We start from the raw sequence: 25,649 nt of genomic DNA, 5'->3' as shown, positions 1-25,649 counted from the left end.
GAATACCCTAGATCACCACAAAAGCACTAAAAACCCTGTTGCCATTTCCGACATCCTATTTGTGTGAAGCGGGATTTTCTGCAGTTACAGCAACCAAAACAATATTACGGAATAGACTGGACATAAGGAACACACTTTGGGTGTCATTGTCTCCCATTACCCCTAGATAGGACCATCTCCTTGCAGAGAAACAAGCTCAGGGCTCCCACTGATTTAGCGTTATGGTTGTTGAGAGATAGGCTACTATCTCTCATTCTATATAAACATTATAATAAATAACCCTTAACTTACAATATTCATAACAATGGTGAGTTGTATTTTTCATGCACTTTATATTTGTTTTTATGTTGTATCTTATTTTTAAGTCATGTTTAAATGTTACCATAGCGACTGGAAAGTGGAGGCAGAGAGGATGTTACTCATGTTGGTGCGATGTTAAGAGGATGCTTCTAATAAAGTTGCATACGAGTACACAGTGGATTCATGTTTATTTTTATTGTCATAGGTTCGTGATTGGTAGCAAGCCTGAATCTATCATATTACATGTTGATGTCAGACATGAAACGTTGTCAGAATAACAAATTTAAATACAGCCTGAATAATGAGGACATGCTCGTTCCTCCTTTAACTTAGCCCAATAAATATCGTAAGTTTGACAATTATATAGTGTGTCTGTAAAGTCATGGTGCACCTTTGACCGGTCACAGAAAAGCAACAAAAGACGATAGAAATGAGAAATCTGCACCAAATAAAAGGAAAACTCTCCCCGTTTCACACCTATTCAGTGCAGTTTGATGTGGGCTCACACACAGATTTTTTAGGGCTCCTTAGGTAGCTATCTCGTATAGCCTCTACAGCAGTGGTTCTCAACCTTTCTAATGCCATGACCCCGCAATACAGTTCCTCATGTTGCGGTGACCCCAAACCAAAAAATAATTTTGGTGGCTACTTCATAACTGTAATTTTGCTACAGTTATGATTTGGAATGTAAATACCTGATATGCATTATGTATTTTCCAAAGGCTTTAGGAGACCCTGCCGGGGTTGCGACCCACAAGTTGAGAACCGCTGCTCTACAGACTCGTCACTGACTGATGGCCTACCAGAACGGGGTTTCTCCACCAAACTGCCGGTTTCCTTCAACTGCTTATCCCACCGAGTAATGTTATTCCTATGTGGTGGCGCTTCGTTATAAATGCGCCGATATTCATGTTACACTTTGGACATGGATTAAAATTTAGCAAGCCACAGAACACACTGAACTTTCCTCTGTACCATCCACATCTCGACTGGCATGGCCGTGGGCTGCTCCGCTGTATACACGGTGTTACGTCATCATCTGCGCTTGCGCACATGCTGCCACATCATCCTACAGAAATTGGGAGGGTTTTCCTTTTATTTGGTGCAGATTTCACATTTCTATTGTCTTTTGTTGCTTTCCTGTGACCGTTCAAAAGTGAACCATGACTTTACAGACACACTGTATTTAAAAATACCAGTTTTTACGCCGGTTGCATAATTTTATTTCGTGCATTTATCCATCCCACCCTAAAGGCCGGTCCATGAAAATATTTTCTGACATTAAACCGGTCCGTGGCCCCAAAATGGTTGGGGACCACTGCTCTAACCAACTGAGCCGCTTGGCCAGGACCCTTCTCCCTGTTCTGAGCTCTGGCAAGGCCGGTCCCACAGTCCCACATTAACCTGTGAAGTCAGGAAGTTTGGCTTTTGGAATTATTCACCCTCTCTTCTCTGCGCCTCTCTCCCAGCTTCCCACCATACCCCTGTGGACATTCCATGGACTTCTGTCTTGTAAAAGTTCATTCACTCAATGGAAGTTAGCCATTTACAATCTAGTATGAATTTATCTCCAATTAAAATAAAACGTTTCAGCCTGACCTGTGGTGGCACAGGGGATAGAGTGTTGACCTGGAATGCTGAGGTTGCCAGTTCAAAATCCTAAGCTTGCCGGGTTAAGGTACATAGGACAAGCAATCAAGGAACAGCGAAAGTGAAGCAACTATGAATTGATACTTCTTGGTCCCCTTTCTCTCTGTAAAATCAATAAAAACAAAAATCTTTAAAAAAAGAAAACCACCAAAAGTATTTTTAAAAATTAAGTTAAAGCAACCCCTTCATATGATCTTAAGGACATTTTCCAGAAGCAGAGTGTTGGTGGTGAAGGTCATTTTCTTACAGATCCCCCCTACTTCTATAAAGGCTGTCCATGGACTTGGAGACCACTCCCTCTAGAGTTCTTGGCTTATAAGCTTCAGGTGACCCTGATTGTAATATAAAATGCATTCCTTTTGGAAGAGGTATAAAGTGGCACTGCCAGTGAACTTGCATTAGAATTTCCTAGGATTTTTAGCCCTGGCTGGTTGACTCAGCGGTAGAGTGTCAGTCAAGTGTGTGGAATTCCCAGTCAGGGCACACCAGAAGTGACCATCTGCTTCTCCCCTCTCCCCCCACTCCCACCCCCTGGCGCAGTCCTGGCTCAAATTGGCTTCAAGAGTTGGCTTCGGGCACTGAGGATGACTCCATCTGCCTCAGGCGCTAAAATGCCTCAGTTGCTGAGCAACAGAGAAGTGGCCCCAGATAGGTATAGAGCATCGCCTAGAGGGCTTGTCAGGTGGATCCCCCAGCTAGGGAAGATGCAGGTCTTTTCTCTGCCTCCCTACCTCTCACATAATAAAATATATAGATTCTGCGAAGAAACCAACATTAACTGAGAATTTTCCAAGTGTCAGGTTTGACCTTTCACTGTCAACACATTTGACTTTCAGGCCATCCTCATTACAAATAAAGAAACAAGTTCAGAAAGTTCTGCTTACCAAGTTCATCTAGCTAGCAAACACTGGCGGTAGAGTGAAAGCAGGCTGTCTGACTTGCAGGCTCAGTGCTTCGGAACAGAAGACCTGTTAGCAATCATCTAGTCCGACCTCCTCCTCATGAAGATGAAAAGACAAGAGCTTATGTCAAATGACTTCTCCTCAACTTTGGATTTCTTTTTAATATTATTATTATTATTAATCAAATTTATTGGGATGACATTGGTTCACAAAACCATACAGGTTTCAAGTGCACAACTCAATAAAACACCATCTGCCTACCAGATCATGTGCTCTCCGCCCCAAGCAATGTCTCTTTCTGTCCCAATTTTTCAGATGACTTTCCCAAGTTCACTAATCCAAAACCCAAAAACTAAAAAAACTCAGCCAGGCAACAAGTAGATGAGCCTTTATGTTTTGCTGTAATAACGTACTTTCTTAATGACTTTGCTCTTTTTATTGATAGCATTAAATATGCTTTTACTGAAAAATCACTTAAAATTTTTTCATACACCTTGTATAAAATAAAAATAATACAAATTATAATTCACACATATATATAATAAAATCTAGCAGATTGTGGACTAGAATTCAAAGTTTCTTAATTCAAATCTGGGAGTTTTTCAATTATACCCCATGGCTTCCTACTAATACCTACATAAACAAAAATGTAAATAAAATAGGTATCTTCTTTTCTAAAATGATTGATTTTAGAGATAGAAAGGAAGAGAGAGAAATATCAATTTGTTGTTCCACTTATTTTAGCAATCATTGGTCAATTCATGTATGTGCCCTGACTGGGGATAAACCCACAACCTTGGCATGTCCGAATGACACTTTAACCAACTGAGCTACCCAGCCAAGGCTCAGTCAACCTTTTCTAAGAAAAATCCTTTAGCCACTATGTTTAATTTTATATGGAATACCACCTGTTAGGAACCAAATAAGAAAATAGCCAATTATTATTATTATTATTACTCTAGAGAGACAAAGAGAGGAAGGATAAAAAGAGAAGCCTTCATTTGTTGTTCCACTTAGGTGTGCATTCATTGGTTGCACATTTGTACCCTGGCTGGGGATCAAACTTGTAACCTTGGTATTTTAATGCTCTAAGTGGCTAAGCTAACCAGCCAAGGATCTAATACTTATTTTTTATAAACATCTATAGTGTGCTAAATGACTTATCTGCATTATATCTAATTTAATCCTTACTATAATATTATGAATACTATTAACCTACAATGTACAAGCAAAAATCCTGCTACATTATGCTTATCCAGAACAGAATTTAAAATACCATTATGATCTCCTGAGGCACCACAAAGAAACCTCGATTAACGCAAAACAGGACTCCTGGACTACCAATATTACTTGATGGTAATTTAAAACTTTCCAAACAGTATTTTGCAGGAATTTATTATAAAGTAGAATGCAGAATTCACATGGACATTTTTTAAAACTGAAAAAAGAGATTTGGAAGAAATATCAAATTTCTTTTGACATGAAGTGCTTGGAGGTGGAGCAGAAGGCAGCCAAGGGCCATGCTCCTCTGTTCCCATGAGAGCACCTTTGGTAGAAAAAGTTTGAGGCGCAAACTAACAAGCTAACAAAATACAGGATGGGCAAAAGTAGGCTCACAGTTGTTAATATAGAGAATAATTAATAAATAATAGTATCAGAATAAGCTGTGTTTTGCATACTCACAACTGAAGCCTACTTTTGTCCTAGCTTGTACTGTGGGAAAAAAACAAGTATTTAATGTCTCCTTTTATTTATTTATTCTTAAGAAGCCCCATTTTCCCTCATTCAATGTATATATTATCTGTATTTAAACAAATTGAAATGGCAACTTTACCTTCAGAAATAATAAATATCCCTAAATATGATATTTTAAATATATCTTAGAAGATCGGATTAGGCATATTTAGGGGGCAAATCTTGCTCATTCTTTTGTTTGCATGTTGCTCTATCTTTATATACTACATAATCACATTTAAAGTTTTCTCCCCCACAAAAAAATTAAAAATAGGTGAAATTAATTTTAAAATATTTTATTTGACACAGTATATGCAAAATATTTCAACTTGTAATCAATAGTCTTCAAAATCTGGTAGGTATTTCATCATTACAATCTAATCACATTGCAAGGGCGTGGCAGTCACATGTAGCTGTGGCTACCATAAACGAAAGCACAGCTCTAGAACTATCACACACTTCCTCACTCCAACATCTCCATTTCATAGGCGAGGAATCTGAAGCCCAGAAAGATGAAGTGAGTCTCAGCAAGTTAATTGCGTGTCTGACTTCTAGTCTGAGGCCCTTTGAAAGTCTAAATTTTTGTGTGGTGTTTTTTTTCTTCAAGTACATATATTAAACTAAAACAAACAAACAACTGATGAAATGAGCTTATAAATTCTGGAAAATATTATTGAAGAGTTATTTCTTCCAGAGTTCCTTAAGAGGATTAATTTAATAATCACCCACCAAACATGTACTTGCCATCATCAGGATCAGTTCACTTAATCCTTCTTTAAGGGGAATGTACAGAGAACTTCACTAGTCCTAGGCATCCTGTGCGGTCTCCATGTTCTGGCAATCAACAGCCTCCTCTCCATTCACACACCTGCAGTTAATAATTCTAATTCAAGAGCACACCTCCCTCTAGACGAGCAAATATTATTGCAAGGACAATGAACAGAATTCCTATTGCAAAATTCAAGAGGCACCCAAGTAAGAGAAAAGTTGCCTTCAGAGACTATGATTCATGTATATATCATCTTACTTGTGTGGTAACTGGCACCTTAAATTCATTTATATATACATATATATATGTATATATATATAAATAATGTTATATATGTCATAATAGATTATATATTTACACTAATAACAATTATTTATTTATTTATTTATTTATTTACAGGGACAGAGAGTCAGACATAGGGATAGACAGGAACAGAGAGAGATGAGAGAAGTGACGTCATGGAAATGGCGCCGTGAGCAGCGCGTCCGACAGCTCTCCCCTAAATCACAACAAATTTATCAACTAGAAACAGAAAAATCTATCCTCGGAGCATTCCGGAATTCCACACAAACTGATAGCAAAAGGACTGTTATCACTTGAATCTGAGAGACGAGGGTGTGGAGGAAGCTACCGCAGGGACGTTCATTCAAGCCGCGAGGAAGTGCACCTGTGGTGAGTTAGCCCACACTCGGGAGCCGTGAGCCGCCGCGAGCCGAGCCGCTGCGAGCCGAGCCGCCAGCCGAGCCGCCGCGAGCCGCGGGGCTCGGTCCAGTTGCAGAGTGAGCACCGCTTACGTTCCCAGTGGCCCGCGCACTACGAGTTAGAGTCGCCAGCCACCGGTGCCCGGAGCACCCCATTCGCGCGCGTGCCCTGGGCATTCCACGCATCCAGAGCGCCCTACTGGCCCGCACACCCAGGAGGCCCCATTATCCTGCGCCTGGTGCAATCCAGCCGCCAGCGGCAGGGCGAGCGGGAGAGGCTTGGGAGATTCTCTCCGTGGGCGGGGCACCTCACCCAGCCATTCAAGCTAACAATCAAGCGTTGGGGGAGGGGTGCGCGCAGGCAGCCTAAAATACCTTCGGGAGCACAGCTGCGACCCAATCACTGAAATTAGCTTAACCCATGAAATCTGCGCACCCTCGGTTCTAATTGATAAGATCTCTCTCAGTTCAGCGATCCAAGACAAGAGGCGTGATATTTTTTAGTGCCTCTCGCTAAAGGGGCGGGGGCAACTTCTGATTGATAGAGCCTCCATATTCAGGGATAAACGCTAACAAGAAGGACTTGGCAGATAATAAGATCTATACTACACTAGTCGCAAGCAGAGACTAGTGCCTCTCCTTCCCAGCAAAAACAGGCTACAAAGTGTGGAAAGCCTGGGTTGAGAGGTCCAACTGAATGATAGGTGCTGAACAGTCACCTTGACAACAATTGACTCCCACCCCCCGCCTGATTACACTGGAGGCCCTGACTGCCAGAGCCTTTCCCAAAGCTTTGCACTGAGTGGGGATAGAGTGGGGATTTCCCAGCTCTTTGAGCCTCTTACTCCCCAGGCAGAAGCAGTGGCAGCCTTATAGCTGGATCACCAGGCTGCTAATTCAGAAAGGGGGGACTAGGAGAGAGAATCCAGGAAAGCAAACTCTCTCATCATTGGACCCTGCAAACGCCAACAAGCCTTGACTACCAGCAAGACTAAAGCCAATTATATGACATTGCCATAGAATCCCATCAACTGCAAATCCCTACCTAAGTGTGACACAGGGGCAGAGCCTGGGGTACAGAGTCACCGACCAGGAAGAGGGAGAGAAAAGATAAAGGAAGAAGTTAACCTCTCAAAATCAAGAAAAATCCACAGACTTTACAACTTGTTCCACTAATTCTTTTTTTGTTGTTGTTGTTTGTTTCTTCTATCTTATTGCCTTTATTTCCTCCACCTCGGTCCTTCTATTCTCTGCCCATCTTATGCTTCCCTTTTCTTGAACTACACTACCCATGAGTGTTACATTTTATTTCTCTTCTTCATCCTCACCCTCCTTTAAGGTTATACTCCAAAACACTTAACTCTCACTCTCTCCTCTTTTGTTTTTTTTTGTCTTGCTTTATTTTGTTTTTTTTTCTCTTCCTATTTTATTTCTTCCTTCATTTTTCTTTTTCTTATTTTTTCCTTTCTATTCGTTTTTTCTTTTCTCATTTTACTTTCCTCCCATTTAATCCTCAATCACGAACAAATTAGTTAATTTGGGACTCAAGGCATTTTTTGGCTTTATTTTTCTTTTTTGCTTTTGTTTTTATTTTTTTTCTTGTTTGTTTATTTTTGTGGCATTTTGGGTCCTCCCAACCCAAGGTCTCCATTGTATTTAGTCTTCGCTCCACTTAATACAACAGATTTTTACTTATTATTTTTATTTTTTTCTTCTTTATTATTCTTTTTTGGTCCTTTTTTCTGGTTCCCTCTTATCCCTCTCATTATATCTCTTAGTTGACCATCACTTACAAGCAAATCATCTTATGCTTGTCTAAGATTTTCTTCCTTTTTTTTTCTTTTTTTTTGCATTTAGTAGGTCCCTACTCCCTTTTTTTGCCCCTTGAACTCTTCACCCCAAATCAGGCCCTCCATTATAGGCACGATATTTCCCTGAGGAGGGGAGAGGAGGGAAAGAGAAGAAAGAAAAAAGGGGGAAATAATAAATTATTACTGTTTTTTTTTGTGGGGTGTTTTACCTTTTTTTTTTTTTTTTTTTTTTTTACTTTTTACTCTTTATTAATTCTAATTAGTGCTATCAACAAGACCACCCTCAGATGCCGATAAGAAAGAGGAAATCGAATATTATGGATACAAAAGAAAGAGAGGTAACACAAATAGATGTGGAAAAATCCATGGAGAAAAGATTTAACATATTGGAAGCCTTGGAGCTAAATGACAGAGAATTTAAAATAGAAATCTTAAAAATACTCAGAGATATACAAGAAAACACAGAAAGGCAATATAGGGAGATCAGAAAACAACTCAATGAACACAAAGAATATATTACCAAGGAAATTGAAACTATAAAAACAAATCAAACAGAAATGAAAAACTCAATTCACGAGCTGAAAAACGAGGTAACAAGCTTAGCTAACAGAACAGCCCAGATTGAAGATAGGATTAGTGAAATAGAAGACAAACAACTTGAGGCACAACAGAGAGAAGAAAGAGACTCAAAAATAATAAAAAACGAGAAAGCCCTACAGGAATTGTCTGACTCCATCAGAAAGAATAACATAAGAATAATAGGTATATCAGAGGGAGAAGAAAAAGAAAATGGAATGGAGAATATACTCAAACAAATAATAGACGAGAATTTCCCAAGCCTGTGGAAAGAACTAAAGCCTCAAATTCAAGAAGCAAACAGAACACCGAGTTTTCTTAACCCCAACAAACCCACTCCAAGGCACATCATAATAAAGATGACACAAACCAATGACAAAGAAAAAATTCTCAAGGCAGCCAGGGAAAAGAAGAGTACAACATATAAAGGAAGGCCTATTAGATTATCATCAGATTTCTCAGCAGAAACTCTACAAGCTAGAAGAGAGTGGACCCCAATATTTAAAGCCCTGAAAGAGAGGAACTTTCAGCCAAGAATACTATACCCATCAAAGCTATCCTTCAAGTATGAAGGAGATATAAAAACATTCACAAATACAGAAAAAATGAGAGAATTTATCAACAGAAAGCCCCCACTCCAGGAAATACTAAAGGGGGTTTTCCAACCAGATTCAAAGAACAAAAGAAAACAACACCACAAGTAACAGCTCCACCAAGAACACAATAAAACCAAACTTAAACTGTGAGAACAAAGGAAAAAAAGGGGGGAGAGGATGGAGATTAACAGTAGCAAAGGACGATGAAGTGCAGAAATACTTATAAGATAGGGTACTACAATGAATATGGTAGGTACCCTTTTCATTACTTAATGGTAACCACCCTTGAAAAAACCACCACAAAAACACTTGACTTAAAAAAGGTAGCAACAGAGGAAAGAAGTATGGAACACAAACAAACAAAAACAAATGATAGAAAAACAAAAGAGAAGAATCAAACTAGATACAAAACTAACAGAAAGCAATTTATAAAATGGCAGTAGGGAACCCACAAGTGTCAATAATTACACTAAATGTAAATGGATTAAACTTACCAATAAAAAGACACAGAGTAGCAGAATGGATTAAAAAAGAAAATCCAACTATATGCTGCCTACAAGAAACACATCTAAGCAACAAGGATAAAAACAAATTCAAAGTGAAAGGCTGGAAAACAATACTCCAAGCAAACAACACCCAAAAAAAAGCAGGTGTAGCAATACTCATATCTAATAATGCTGACTACAAGACAGAAAAAGTACTCAGAGACAAAAATGGTCATTTCATAATGATTAAGGGGAAGTTGAATCAAGAAGACATAACAATCCTTAATATATATGCACCAAACCAAGGAGCACCAAAATATATAAGACAGCTACTTATTGACCTTAAAACAAAAACTAACAAAAATACAATCATACTTGGAGACCTCAATACACCGCTGACGGCTCTAGATCGGTCATCCAAACAGAGAATCAACAAAGACATAGTGGCCTTAAACGAAACACTAGAACACCTGGATATGATAGACATCTACAGGACACTTCATCCCAAAGCGACAGAGTATACATTTTTCTCTAGTGTACATGGAACATTCTCAAGAATTGACCATATGTTGGGCCACAAAGACAATATCAGCAAATTTAGAAAAATTGAAATTGTACCAAGCATATTTTCTGATCAGAGAGAGATGAGAAGCATCAATCATTAGTTTTTCGTTGCATGTTGCGATACCTTTTTTGTTCATTGATTGCTTTCTCACATGTGCCTTGACCGTGGACCTTCAGCAGACCAAGTGACCTCTTGCTTGAGCCAGAGACCTTGGGTCCAAGTTGGTGAGCTTTGCTCAAACCAGATGAGCCCACGCTCAAGCTGGTGACCTCGGGGTCTAGAACCTGGGTCCTCCGCATCCCAGTCCGATGCTCTGTTCACTGCGCCACCGCTTGGTCAGGCCAATTTTTATTTTTAAATATAAAAAGGTAGCTAAACACAAAGTTAGATCAGAAAACCCTCAATATAGATCATTTTGAAACATTAAAAAATTGTAATAAAATGGCTATCTCACACTAAAATGTGAATAAAACCTCTTACCCACATTACACTCCAAACCTAGTAACAACTTAAAAACTGTTCAAACCTATGAAAAAAAAATCTACCATGACCAATCTACATTACCTAGGAAAGGGTAGAAAAAGGGATTAATAATCAGAGCCATGCCCTGGCCAGATAGCTTGGTTGGTTGGAGTGTCTTCCCAGTTCAATCCCCAGTCAGGGCACATACAGGAACAGATGTTTGTGTCTCTCTCTTGCTCTCTCATCTTTCTCTAAAATCAATAAAATAAACATTAAAAAATAATAATCAGAGCCAGTTTCAGACAAATGGCCATAATCACCGAGGCAACACAGTGACAATTCATCAGTTGTGCTATTTCACAGAAATAATCAGGAAACCCCAATCTTACCACTTCAACAAACTTCATTTTCTGACCTAACTGACCCTGTTAATATAATGAAGAACTCATCCCCTGGTTCTCCCAGCACCACAATCTTCCACTTATCTTCAAACTGGACCAGTTCCGATGTATCAACTTGGCGGGGGGACATCCCCACTTGTCCAGAGATTCTAAAATAAGACACTTTACAAAGAAACTCCTCATACAGCTTCTTCTCAGAGTGCTTCCCACAAGGATTCTTCCATGGTTGTCTCAGTCAATACACCAATTTCACATTTGTTTCAGTTACGACTAAGTTCTAGGGGTTCCATAAATCAAAGCAAGTTCTCCAAAGCTTTGTCCTTCCCCAACCCTGGTTTCCCATTCATTACTGATACAGACAGCCATCTCTCCTTGATCAATCACATAGAAATTATCCCCTTCATCACCTTGCTCAATAAGTCTCTCCTGCAATAAAGGAAACCAAGAAACATGGCATCAAAAATACCACTTTTCTCATCATCAAGATGAGAAAACAGTGCATTTAAAAAAAAATTGATTTTAGCAAGAGAGGGAGACAGGAACGTCAAGCTGCTTCTGCATGTGCCCTGACCAGGGATCGAACCAGCAACCTCTGTGCTCCAGGATGATGCTCCAACCGAGCTATCCAGAGGGCAATAGGTAGAGGTGAATTTAATGGCGGGCGCACTGGGCACATGCCCTGGGCCCCAACTTCTGAAGGGCTCTGCAAAACCCCAACTTTATACATTTTTAATATAAGGGGCCCAATATTTTCTTCTGTGCCTGGAGCGTCAACCAACATTAATCAGCCTCTGGTAACAGGGCATTCTTTTCAATAGATTTGGCTAAAGCAGCCATTGTCTTATGATCATATGCATGAATGGACCTTGTGAAGATTATACTAACTGAAGTAAGTAAATCAGAAAAAGCTAAGTATATGATTTCATACATAGGTAGGACATAAAAATGAGACTCATGGACATAAATAAAAGTGGTCTTATGATCTATGGTGCAACCTTTCTAACATAGATCAGATAGCCTGATCTATGCGGCATCTTTCTACATGTAGACTTTAACACTTGATAGCACCTCCCCTTTGGCCTTTAACCACTGGGTTGGATGGAAGAGAGATCTCCTTCTTCCTTAAATCTCCACGACTGTTTGCTATTTGCAGATTCTGAATGTGTTTTGCCTCCTCTTTCTCCAATCTCTCAAAGTATTCCCTAGGAATGGCATGGGTCTCTCCGAGCAGTGCACAGCTGCACAGTCTACTATTGTGCTTCTGCACATAGAGCTCATGTTCCTCCTGCCTCCTCCTCAGTGGTTATGGTGTGGTAGGGAGCCTGGTTCTCTGTTGCTCTCTGGATGCCACAGGTTCCCCTTATTCTTCTTTCTGCTTTTCACTCCCTCTCCACGCAGCTGTCAGGAGCTCCCGTCACTGCTGCTCTCTGCTCCTTCCCTCTCCTCTCCACACTTTTAAGAGATATAATTCTAACTTGGCCCATGGGCCTTCAGAAGGTTTTCTTCTAAAGCACTGATTTGCTACACATTTTAAAGCCACAGTATTGTAAAGAAGAAATGTTATGACCATCTTTTCCAATGTCCTCAATCTACAGATGAGAAACTTCCCCCAAATAAGTGACTTACCCATCCCATCAGGAGCAATTAGGGGCTAGTGGCTCCCCCAGGCCCTCAAGCAAGCCTTTGCAATGTTTACATGCTGGGGCAGCAGGAGACAAGCTCTCAACATTACTGCCATTGTTGGTATCATTTAATGAAAAACCAGTGGGACAAGACCAAACATGTATGAGCAATCATGCCCATTCCTGGAACTGGGATACTATTTTATGCACTGTTGAAGGAAAAGATCATGATAATGCTTCACTGTAGAAGTTTGTTTGCTTTCCAAGTATGCAGAGGTCTTGTTAAAACTTTGGACCATCTTAAAGTCAATTCATCTTAAAAACTTTCAGTATATATTTGGAAAGAGCAAAAAGTGCAAATATAAGCCTTGGTTTCAAAGTGTACAGTGTGGTGTTTTAGGATTTAATAATTCATTAGTCAACCCATTTTTGGCTGCTCACTTTGGGTAACAGTCAAAGACAAAATGAATCCATTTTAGATTCATCAGTTCCACTGGCCTGATGACAAAGACTGCTGCAGCTCTCGGGTCAGTCACCGTAAATGGCACCTCTGGTCACTGAAGGGTAGGACTAGAGGGCACAAATAAATCCACACCAACTCCTAGTTTTCTTTATTGTAAACATGAGGTATGCATCCAATTCACATAATACCCTCAAATTTGTTTAAGAAACGCAACCTATTATTCTCTTAAATATATATTGAGCAGTTACTATGCTTCAGACACCGTTCTAGGTGCTTGGATCCAAAACTAAACAAAGATAAAAATCTGTGCCTTTGTGGAGCTTACACACTAATCACAGGTTGGAAGATGAAGAAGGTCACACAATATATACAATTGACCCCTGAACAATGCCAATATGGGGGTTAGGGGCGCCAAACCTTCACACAATAAAAAATAACTACAGTCGGCCCTCTACACATGCAGATTCCCGGTCGTAGATGGAAAATGCAGAAGTAAATTCAATATGTAAGTAATTTTGTTATATAGCTATAGAGAAATAATGTAAAGGCAATAAGGTGAGCAAGGACAATTGGGAAGGAGGCAGACCATAATTCCAAATAGAGTGGTAAGTATAGATAGGTCCCTGAGAAGGTGACATTATATTTTAAAACAAGGATCAGTTTTGGCAGAACTCAAAATTCTATCAGCATTTTTTCAGTATACCAGTTCTGTAACTGCATCCACTAGTCGAATCGAAATATCAGAACCCAAAAACTGTTTCAAGTGATACCTCACTAGGTCAACAGTATGCATTACAATTCTGCCTACACCTACTTTCTGGACCACGTAACTAAACCCTGTCTAGAGAACAGACTGACAGCTGTCAGAGGGGAGGGGGGTGAAGGGGTTGGGTGAAAAAGATGAAGGCATTAAGCAAAAAAGAAAGAAGAAAGAAGAAAGGAAGAAGAAAGGAAGGAAGGAGGGAGGGAGGGAGGGAAGGAGGGAGGGAGGGAGGGAGGGAGGGAGGGAGGAAGGAAGGAAGGAAGGAAGGAAGGAAGGAAGGAAGGAAGGAAGGAAGGAAGGAAGGAAGGAAGGAAGGAAGGAAAACAAAACTCACAGACACAGACAACAGTGTGGTGATTACCAAAGGGAAAGGGGGGTAGGGCAGGTAGAAGAGAGTAAAGGGGAGACAAATGGTGATGGGAGGAGACTTGACTTGGTGTGAACACACAATACAATATACAGATGATATGTTGTAGAACTGTACACCTGAAACCTATATAAATTTCTTAACTAAATGTCACCCTAATAAATTCCATTAAAACAGTTGACAATTAACAAGATAAAAATAGACACTTGTATAATATAGTACTACATGACAAGTCCTGTTTTAAGTACTTAATATACTTTAACTCATTAAAAAAAAACCTTAGAAATTTTATACATGAATTCAAGAGAATAGTATAATGAATCCTACATATATATTACCCAGCTTTAGCAACTATTAATGTTCTGCTGTTCTGGCTTTACCTACTCCACCCCCCCCCCCCCCTTTTTAGGAATAGGAACTGAGATGAAGTATTTTAAAGCAATCCCAGACATCCTGTTCATTTCATCCAGGAATACTTCAGTTCACTCAGAGAACAATTTTTAAATGGCACAACACCGTTGTCATATCCAATAAAATTAACAGTTCCTTACTATCATCTAATAACAACTCCAATTTTTACTTTCCCTATTTGTCAAATAAAGAAAAGCCCATCTTTTTTTAAAAAAAATTGTATTTATTGATTTTTAGAGAGGAATGGAACAACCCACAGGAAGGCAGCCAAAATAAAGAAACATCCCAAATGAAAGAAAAATCTCCAGAAAAAGAACTAAAAAAATTAGAAGCAATCTACCAGATAGAGTATATAACACTGCTTATAAGGATGTTCAACAAATGTAGGAGAAAAATAAATGAAGTCAGTGAGAATTTACACAAAGAGACAGAAACCATAAAAAAGAATCAGACAGAAATGAAGAATAGCTGAAATGAATCTAGTAGATAGAACCAACATCAGTTTAAATCAGCAATCTGAAAGACCATGTAGTAAAAATCACCCAATCAGAACAGCAAAAAGAAAAATTCTTTAAATGAGCACAGTTTCAGGGGCCTCTGGAACAACATCAAGGGTAACATACATCCTTGAGGTACCAGAAGAGAGCAAGCAGTTGAAAACCTATTTGAAGAAATAATGACTGAAAACTTCCCTAACCTAGTGAAGGAAATAGACATACAAGGACTAGAAGCACAGAGAGTCCTAAACAAGATGAACCCAGAGACCCACACCATATTAAATGCCAAAGGTTAAAGACAAAGAGAGAATCTTAATCAGCATGAGAAAAGCAGCTAATTACCTGCATGGGAGCTCCCATAAGACAGTTAGTTGATTTCTCACAGAAACCTTGCAGGCCAGAAGGGATTGGCACAAAATAGTCAGTGGTAATAGCATATATTCGCTAGCAAATCTAGTTCATTCCACTTTTGTGTTCTACCTAGTATATGACTTTTCTCCATGGCCTCTGCTTTTATTTCCCTAGAGCAGCAGTTCTCAACCTGTGGGTTGCGACCCCGGTGGGGTCGCCTAAAGCCATCGGAAAATACATAATGCATATCAGATATTTACATTCCGAATCATAACTGTAGCAAAATTACAGTTATGAAGTAGCCACCAAAATTATTTTTTGGTTTGGGGTCACTGCAACATGAGGAACTGTATTGCGGGGTCATGGCATTAGAAAGGTTGAGAACTGCCCTAGAGAAAGTCATCATCATCATCTTTTTTGTGGGTTACTAAAATAAACATCCAACTTGTCTCCCCTTCTTGTTTCAGTGATAAAAAGCATGGACCTACAACCAAGATTATTCTACCCAGCAAGGCTGTCATTCAGAATCACACATAAAGAGCTTCCCAGACAAGAAAAAGCTAAAGATGTTTGCTACATCAAGAAATGTTAAAGGGGCTTCTTTATAAAAAATAAATTGAATAATAAAATAGTAATAACAACCTATCTATCAATAATCACTTTAAATGTCACTGAATTCAATGCTCTAATGAAAAGACATAGAGTGACTGAATGGATAAGAAAATAACTCAAATATATGCAGCCTACAAGAGATCCACTTCAGATGGAAAGACACACACTAAAAATAAAGGGATGGAAAAGATATTTCATGTAAATGGAAATGAAAAAAAGTTACAGTAGCAATACTCATATCAGACAAAATAGACTTTAAAACAAAGACTATATAAAGAGAAAAAGGACATTTCACATAACCAGATATGGAAGCAACAACCTAAGTGTCTGTCAAACCATTGGATAAAGATGTGATTCATACATATAGCTGAGTATTACTTGGCAATAAAAAAAAGAGAAAATCTTACCATATGCAACAACATGGATGAACCTAGAGGGTATTATGCTAAGTAACTCAGATAAAGACAAATATATCTTATGACTTCACTTGTTAATGGAGTCTGAAGAGCAAACAAGCAAAACCAGAAACTAACTCATAGAGAACAAACTGGTGGTTGCCAAGTGTGAGAGGGGTTGGGAGTTTGGGTGAAAAAAGTGAAGGAATGAAGTGCAAATTGGTAGTTACAAAATAGTCTGATGATGTAAAGTCCACCATAGAGAATATAGCCAGTAACAGTATAATAATTATATATGGAGCCAGGTGAACACTAGACTTTTGTGGAAATCACTTCATAAGTAACATAAATGTCTAACCCCTGTTATACCCCTTAAACCAGCGGTTCTCAACCTGTGGGTAGCAACCCCGGCAGGGTGGCCTAAAGCCATTGGAAAATACATAATGCATATCAGGTATTTACATTCTGAATCATAACTGGAGTAAAATTACAGTTATGAAGTAGCCTCCAAAATTATTTTTTGGTTTGGGGTCACCGCAACATGAGGAATTGTATTGCGGGGTCACGGCATTAGAAAGGTTGAGAACCACTGCCTTAAACTAATATAATGAATGTCTATTGATTGAAAAAATACAACTTTGTCAGAATAAGACCCAACAAATACAAGAATCGAAAGATCTTGAAGATAAAAATCCCCGAAAGTATACAGCATCACTAATCTGTTTTGCATTCTTTTGTTAATTATAGAATATTTCATGGGGCAACTGTTGTTTCACTGAAATTCTATTTCATGTTTTGAACTTTTTTTTTTTTTTTTTTCATTTTTCTGAAGCTGGAAACAGGGAGAGACAGTCAGACAGACTCCCGCATGCGCCCGACCGGGATCCACCCGGCACGCCCACCAGGGGTGACGCTCTGCCCACCAGGGGGCGATGCTCTGCCCATCCTGGGCGTCGCCATGTTGTGACCAGAGCCACTCTAGCGCCTGAGGCAGAGGCCACAGAGCCATCCCCAGCGCCCGGGCCATCTTTGCTCCAATGGAGCCTCGGCTGCGGGAGGGGAAGAGAGAGACAGAGAGGAAAGCGCGGCGGAGGGGTGGAGAAGCAAATGGGCACTTCTCCTGTGTGCCCTGGCCGGGAATCGAACCCGGGTCCTCCGCACACTAGGCCGACGCTCTACCGCTGAGCCAACCAGCCAGGGCTGTTTTGAACTTTTTAAACTCCAGAAAGGCGGATATTATGAACATAATAAATTTGGCTTAAAATTTTAAAAGTTTAGTTGAACCCCCCTACCTACCCACTCCAATAACCCATCAACTCTCAAACAAGCAAGCCCAAGCTTCAGTTTGAGGGAAACTAAGTTTATTTGTAGAAATTGTCTGATGCAAGGGCTTAAATTAGCATTTCTAATAAAGAGTATAAGGCAAAAACAATTTTTTTTCAGTAATTTTTGTGTTTTGTTGGAATTGCACCCTTGTTCTCGTTCTCACCCCAAATCTGCTCCACCCCCAGTCCTTCCCAACATAGTAAGAGGCAGTTTCAGCAGTGTCTCAGCTGCTATGGTCAGAATCTTTGATGTCATCCTTCATTCTTTCTCCATACTTCTCATATATTTCCTAGCAAATCCAGTTCACTACACTTTTGTGGTTTATCTAGAATCCAACCACTTCTCTTCATGTCCCCTGCTACTGTTCTAGAGCAAGCCACCACCACCACCACCATAATCATCATCATCATCACCATCATCTCTCCTGTGGGTTACTACAATAAACACTCCACTGGTCTCCCACCCTTACTTCCTCACCAATTCTCCAGAGGCCACACAGTGATATTTCAAAACAGAAGTCAGATCATATCTTTCCTCTGCTCAAAACCCTCCAATAGCCTAACCATCTGATTTCATTTGCTATCTTGTCCCTTGGTTATGAAGCGCTGCCTCTTGTTTCTGGAACATTTCCGGGTCTTTGCATTTGCTGTTTGCTTTGCTTGGAATTCCCCTCTCTCCTGATATGCACATGACTCATATTCTTCAAGTATAACACCTCAGTGTGGCCTAATTTAAAATGGCAAACTCACTTTTCCCCAACCATTCTTTCTTCTCTGCAACAGTTCCCTCCACAGAATTTATTACTTGCTGATACACCAGCTATACTTACTTTATTCAATGCCTTGTCTTCCTATTAAAATGTAAACTACCTGACCTGACCTGTAGTGCATTGGATAAAGTGTGGACCTGGAACGCTGAGGTGGCCAGTTCAAAACTCCGGGCTTGCCTAGTCAAGGCACATATAGGAGTTGATGCTTCCTGTTCCTCCCCTTCTCTCTCCCTCTCATCTCTCTAAAATCAATAAATAAAATCTTTAAATATATATATAAATTACCTGAAAGTAGTATTTTTGTTGTTTTATTTACTGCTGTGTCCCCAGCACCTAAAATACTCAAATAGTTGATAAATAAATGAACTGCCAAATAGTTGAACATGAAATTGCTTATGAACTGGGAGATCCTAGCTCAAAAAAGATTAAAGACAAAAAGTGCATTATATATGATCATCAATGCACACAGAACAAAGTTGCAATGAATGACTACATAAACAGGCAGCTGAATTCTCCTTTAAGTGAACACTCAGAGCTTCCAGCTTCTTCTGAATCAGAACAATTCTTTTCCTTAACCTGATTTTATAGGAAACATGGCCTTTTAATCGTACGATTTCAGATGGGTCTTTGGCATGTAGAAACAAAGCAAAACAACTGGCCCAACTCTGTCGAAAGTACCTTTACACTGACATCAAGGTGGCAGACATTCATTACATTTAAATATTTTCAATGCTTTGTAAAAACATACTGGAGGAGAAAAATATATATAAAAATTAACACTGTATAAAGTTCTCCATTAAAATAGATTAAATAAATTCTCTGTCAATAACAGAGAGCCAGTGACTGGATCTGGACAACAGAGCTTGGAGCTTTTTACATAATGACACGAGAAAACTTGGATCAGTCCTCACAGACACAGCCATAATAACCATTTGGTTAACATCAATATCCTGCCTTCCAGAGGCAGCTTAGTGCACAGGTAGGAAAAGTAACTGATGGAAGATTACTGTACGGAACAGAGTGCTGATTCTATTTGCTCTTTTTTGTCTTCGCTGTCTTCTCCTTTCTTTTTTTCACATGTTTAGGAATTTTGGTTTTTCTTTTCTCTCTCTGGGCTTCCTTGACCATCTTTTTTCTTTCCTGTGAAATAATGACAAAAAAATTTTAAAAATCTATAATATACATATAGAAGTAAAAAATAAAGACCCATTTGGATAACTTCACAGCTGTTTTCCTATGAATCAAATTTCAAGTAACACTGCTATTAATTCAATCAAGAGTGAAGATATTTAAACAAATTTTCATTTACCCTGAAGTTCAGCAGTTTTTAAAACAGCAGAAATAACTTTTTTTTTAAAGATGAAGTTTTCTAAGAAAAATCCATTCATTTTGGATTACTCATATTGCTACAATTAAATAAAAAGATATATGTAAAAAGATAAAGTATAACATGAAGAAATAAAAATGATTATTGTTTGGTGGTAGATTTACAGAAATTTGAAGACAAACAGAAATATCCACAAGGATGTTATTAAATGTTTGCAACTATATTTCTTTACAAGTTTCATATTCTAACAAAAATAAAGGTTACAAAGAGATAAAAATATTTATTTCCAGTAGACAGAGAGAGAAAAATGTAATAATAGCAAGTTGGGTATGTCTCTCTTAAGATCCAAACTTTATAAAGTTTAAAGGATGAAGCTAAGAACGAAGAGTAATAGTTACACAGCAGTCGTGTATAATTCAACCACTAGTGTCTCTTCCATCTACAGCTATGAGTAGATTAGTCTCTCAGAGTCTAGGACTCTGGGCTGTAAATCCCCCCTAAAATGGCTCGTCGGTGTTTCACCATGAGGCCATGTAAACATCCTTTGTACTTCAAGTGAAAGATAATCATTTTTAATCAATGTACTGAATTTAGTGTGTCCCCTTCCTGAGCAGTGCCCGAGGAACTCCCAATAGAAGCCCAATCCATATGTAATGTTACCACCAAAACAAAAGTTCATGCTTAGGAATTGAAACTACAATTGGAGGTGTTTGCTGATCAATGTTTTCAGGCACGATAATCTAGATACTGAAGCAAAGAGAAATGAGAGTACCTATGCTGTCAAGTTAAAGGTCAAGGGAATATTCACTCATGGCTCACCTTTTTATCAACTCCAAGGTCACTGGTGGGCTTCTTGGAACATGCACAGCCTCCCTGCTCTCCAGACTCTGCATCAGAACACTCAGAGCTTCCAGTATCTTCTGAATCAGAACAATTCTTTTCCTTATCATGATTTTCTAGGAGTGCAGGAACCTTGAAAATATTACAGAACCATGTTATTCTAAACCAATCATTATCTATCCTTATTAAATGTATCAGTGACAGAATTCAGATTTTAGCCTTGCAGATGTACTTTGAAAAACAAATGTCTGTCATATAAAAGCATGAAAACAACAGAATCAATGTTAGGGAGGAAGCCTGAAACTAGCCATTCCAGTAAGGTCCAAGAACATCCCCAAATGAAGAAACTGGGGCTTCACTGGATGACCCAGAAAAACAACGTGACTATTCTCCAGAAAAGGAGAACTAAGTTGGGATTTGGAAGTGCAGTCATGTGCTGCATAGCAATGGAGAGACATTCTGAGAAATGCATTGTTAAGCGATTTCATCACAGTGTGAACATTGTACACCACACTGCTGCAACCATATAGGCTGTAACTTTTATGACTATTAATGCAGGTTTGTTTATACCAGCATCACCACAAACACACAAGTAATGTGTCACATTAAGATGTTGAAATGTCACTAGGTGATAGGAATCTTCCAGGTCCATTATAAACTTACGTTAACTGAAACATGGCTATGTGGTGATGACTGAAATACAGACAGAAGTAAAAAATACTTATTGGGATATTTTTATAGCCGTTTTCCTATAAATCAAATTTCAAGTAACAATTACTATTAATATGATCGGTCGGAAGAGGTTTTCTCTTTTATGCATTAAAACAAACAAAAAAAGAAAAAGAAAACCCCACACACATTTAAAAGGTAATTTTCCCCAAAAAAAGACAAGGTAAATTTTCAAAGAGCAAACTGTGATCCTTTATGTTAAAGCCTTTAATTAGAAAACATTAAAAAAATTAAGAAATACTTTTATTATTGCTTAATTAGAAATATTCCCTGCTGTTCTAAAATGTGAAACAAGACTGTTTTAAGAAAAAAACTAACACTACAGGACTTCAGCACTGTAAGAATACTAAACTCAACGACACTGCTCTTCCTACACACTTTAAGTTGGTTGTAAAAACACCAAGAGGTACATGGTTATCATTAATAACTTCACAAATGAAGACCTGGATACAAAAAGGATCAATGCCTCAGTTGTAACAACAGCACAATTCAGAAGCAGAATAAAAAATAAACTGTAAATTTCTGTATTTCAGTCTTATGGTTAAAACGGATGAACACAAGGCCCTGGCCGGTTGGCTCAGCAGTAGAGCATCAGCCCAGTGTGTGGAAGTCCCAGGTTCAATTCCCAGCCAGGGCACATAGGAGAAGCGCCCATCTGCTTTTCCACTCTTCCCCCTCTACTTTCTCTCTATCTCTCTCTTCCTCTCCCACAAACCAAGGCTCCATTGGAGCAAAGATGGTTCCATGGCCTTTACCTCAGGTGCTAGAATGGCTCCGGTTGCTATGGAGCAACACCCCAGATGGGTAGAGCATCACCCCCTAGTGGGCATGCTGGGTGGATCCCAGTTGGGCGCATGTGGGAGTCTGTCTCTCTGCCTCCCAGCTTCTCACTTCAGTAAAATACAAAAAAAAAAAAAGACCCTTAAAAAAGCATTTCTGAACATGCTCACAGACTTTGAAAGTCTGTGTACATACTAGTAACTATATTACTGTTAATTCTATTCTAATAATACTTTACATTAAATTTTACTCCCTTTAAAAGAGCTTTCACATAATAGAAACATATTCTTTATACCTTCTGAACGCCTGATAAATCTTTCTTCAATCCTGTGACGGTTTGGTACAGAATCTTGTAACCACAAAGAAAAAAACAAAAATTAACATAAAACTAGACAATGAAATATCACACTCCAATATTAAGAGAAAACACTGTGGTCTAAATGATATATTGTGAAATTATAAAAAGTTGCCTAAAATATATCTTACGATAACAAAGAAAGTTTATAGCAGGGTGTTATTCTTGTCCACCTGTCATACACACATCAGCCAATTCCAGCCCACAGCCCAAATCCACCCAAAAGGTTGATGGTTTCCACTGACGAACTTTTAATTTGATGACAGAAAACTCTGACTTTGAATCTCAATGAAATAAAATGTAATCTCCTTTCCAAGATAATCCCATCTTCTCTCATTAGTAGACCTGCATCATAAAAGCTGTATTAAAAGACTATTAAAGTTTTTTATTTTATCAATAAAAATTTTGGGGAAATTTTTTCTCTTTTTATATAATGACCTACAGAATATCCTCAATTTTGCTTCTTGGCCTGCAGTCAAAATATTTAATCTGGCCCCTTAACAGAAAAGATTTTCCAGACCCGAAAATACACGTTAGTGGATCCAGTATAATAACCATTTATAGTATATCCTAGACTATACAAATTTTCTTTCTTCTGCAATTATAGTCTGTTGGACTCACTCAAATGTGTTATTTTCTTTCATAAATACCAATGAATTCCTTTTACATCCAAAGTGCACAAAGAATATGTTAATGCAAAGGGAAATAGCAAGCTCCCTAGATTAGAAGCCAGCATTCAAAACTGCAGGTTTGGGATGGTAGTTTCCTTTGTAAACTCACTTGCTACATAGAAACCAAGCTACTCACATTGTCTTGTTGGGCATTCATGGCCATGTCTTCTTCCTTCAATTTCATCATTATATCCATATCTCTCTCATAATTTTTTACTTCATTTAAGGTTCTAGGAATATATGCTCGCTTAAACACCTAACAAACAGGGGAGAGTAAAATCGGAACTATTATTCATATATTCTCATATTCACTCAGCATCCTCACCCCCATCAGGTCATAAAAATAAATCTACAGCCCTGGCCGGTTGGCTCAGCGGTAGAGCGTCGGCCTGGCGTGCAGGAGTCCCGGGTTCGATTCCCGGCCAGGGCACACAGAAGCGCCCATCTGCTTCTCCACCCCTCCCCCTCTCCTTCCTCTCTGTCTCTCTCTTTCCCTCCCGCAGCCGAGGCTCCATTGGAGCAAAGATTGCCCGGGCGCTGAGAATGGCTCTGTGGCCTCTGCCTCAGGCGCTAGAATGACTGGATGCAACAGAGTGACGCCCCAGAGGGGCAGAGCATCGTCCCCTGGTGGGCATGCCGGGTGTCTGACTGCCTCCCCATTTCCAGCTTCGGAAAAATGAAAAAAAAAAAAAAATAAATAAATAAATAAATAAATAAATAAAATATACCTTCATCATCTACTACAACACTAATTCTCAGCCAGGCTGTGTTTGCAGGCTGGTGTTGCATGTGCTGTGTACTGTGCCAAAAATAATGTTACCAATGATAAAAGACTAAATATGATTTAAGGTTACCCTTAGAATAACACTTCTCTCCCCTGTCGTTTGCATTCAAAAATATTTTTCTGGGTGGAAAAGACAGGAATGCACTTTCTTGGCTCTGCCTTACAATGAATGTGTTCTTAGATGAACACTACCCATTCTGTGCTACAGTGACAAATGTTCACAACTGCTGATAAATCTAGGCGACCCTGTGTTCATGCAGCACAGTGAGAGCTATGAAAGTTTAAAAAGTAGTAAAATAAAGCCTAGTATGAATCACCTTCACAAAACACACTAATTCCCAAGAGTAAAAATTATTTTTACTAAATATAAATATTTAAAATATATAATGTTACTGGACTCAACATTTAAATCATTTTAAAAAGCCACGTTTGCAAATGAAAACAGGCTTTTCCTTCTTGAGTCACATATTCCAAAAGGTTCTTCTAAGACAATGGGCTATGGACTGAGTAGAAGGATGAAATGGATGAAAGTTATACAATTTTGCAACATATTATATCTCAAGGAAATAGTATCATTTTAAAAAGCACTAGTGTTTCCTAAGGCTGTCAACAGATGATAAATCATACCTCTTCATCCACATGATCTTGGCTGGACCGTTCTTCCTTGGTCCTTTGGGATGCTATTTCCATGGCCTTAGGAAGAAAACAATTACTTTCCTTCACACACAACCTACAGAAGACAGGCCCATTTCCCAATTTTAGTATAAATCTGTTCTAAACTTTCTCAGGATCAGCTTCTCACATGCCTAAAAGAAAGGACTTGATGTCTTCTAGTGGCCAGGATATCTCTCCATGTTAGATCTCACCAAAAAGTAATAGAATAAATCAAACTTGTCCAGCCTCAGGGAATCCCTAGCCCCTTCCTCAAAGGCAATACCACTTTTACTAATTTTTAAATGATTAGCAAGAATATCTAGTAAAGGAAAACTGAGACCCAAAGAGTGAAAGAGCCTGACAAGGTAGTGGTACAGTGGACAGAGCATCGACCTGGGACACTGAGAGCCCAAGTTTGAAACCAGAGTGGTCACAGGCCTGAGTGTGGGCTCATTTGGCTTGAGCACAGGGTCGCCGCTTGAGTGTGGGATTACCAACACAATCCCATGGTTGCTGGCTTGAAGCTCAAGATCGCTGGTTTGAGCCCAAGGTCTCTGGCTTAGGAAAGGGGTCATTGGCTCAGCTGGAGCCCCAGGATCAAGGCACACCTGAGAAGCAATAAACGAACAACTAAAAGTCCCACAATTACAAGTTGATGCTTCTCACCCCCCTCCTTTCCTGTCTGTTTCTCTCTTTTTCTCATTAAAAAATAAAAATTAAAAATGCCTGACCAGGAGGTGGCGCAGTGGATAGAGCGCCAGACTGGGATGCAGAGGACCCAAGTTCGAGATCCTGAGGTCGCCAGCTTGAGCGTGGGCTCATCTGGTTTGAGCAAAAGCCCACCAACTTGAACCCAAGGTCGCTGGCTCCAGCAAGGGGTTACTTGTTACTCGGTCTGCTGAAGGCCCGCGGTCAAGGCACATATGAGAAAGCAATCAATGAACAACTAAGGTGTCGCAATGAAAAACTAATGATTGATGC

At 39.2% G+C, this 25,649-nt stretch overlaps 1 protein-coding gene and 1 pseudogene across 3 annotated transcripts in view; both read right to left on the bottom strand.

Moving 5' to 3' along the window:
- Positions 1-10,208: 10,208 nt before the first annotated feature.
- On the bottom strand, positions 10,209-18,014 carry LOC136398381 (cAMP-dependent protein kinase type I-alpha regulatory subunit pseudogene; annotated as a pseudogene).
- Positions 17,447-25,649, bottom strand: part of RIOK1 (RIO kinase 1) — a 30,831-nt gene continuing 22,628 nt past the window's right edge. For all 3 annotated transcript variants that reach the window (XM_066376989.1, XM_066376992.1, XM_066376993.1), the window contains 5 exons: positions 24,642-24,707; positions 23,367-23,486; positions 22,500-22,553; positions 20,675-20,827; positions 17,447-19,668 (listed from right to left, as the gene is read on the bottom strand). In XM_066376989.1, the coding sequence (XP_066233086.1) occupies positions 19,558-19,668; positions 20,675-20,827; positions 22,500-22,553; positions 23,367-23,486; positions 24,642-24,707 (504 nt within the window). In that variant the 3' untranslated portion in view covers positions 17,447-19,557. The remainder of the gene's footprint in view (positions 19,669-20,674; positions 20,828-22,499; positions 22,554-23,366; positions 23,487-24,641; positions 24,708-25,649) is intronic.

Source organism: Saccopteryx leptura, chromosome 3 (assembly GCF_036850995.1).
Source record: "Saccopteryx leptura isolate mSacLep1 chromosome 3, mSacLep1_pri_phased_curated, whole genome shotgun sequence".
Taxonomy (NCBI): Eukaryota; Metazoa; Chordata; class Mammalia; order Chiroptera; family Emballonuridae; genus Saccopteryx; species Saccopteryx leptura.
The sequence above is the reverse complement of the archived record's forward strand: the minus strand, read 5'-3'. Positions and strand labels throughout refer to the sequence as shown.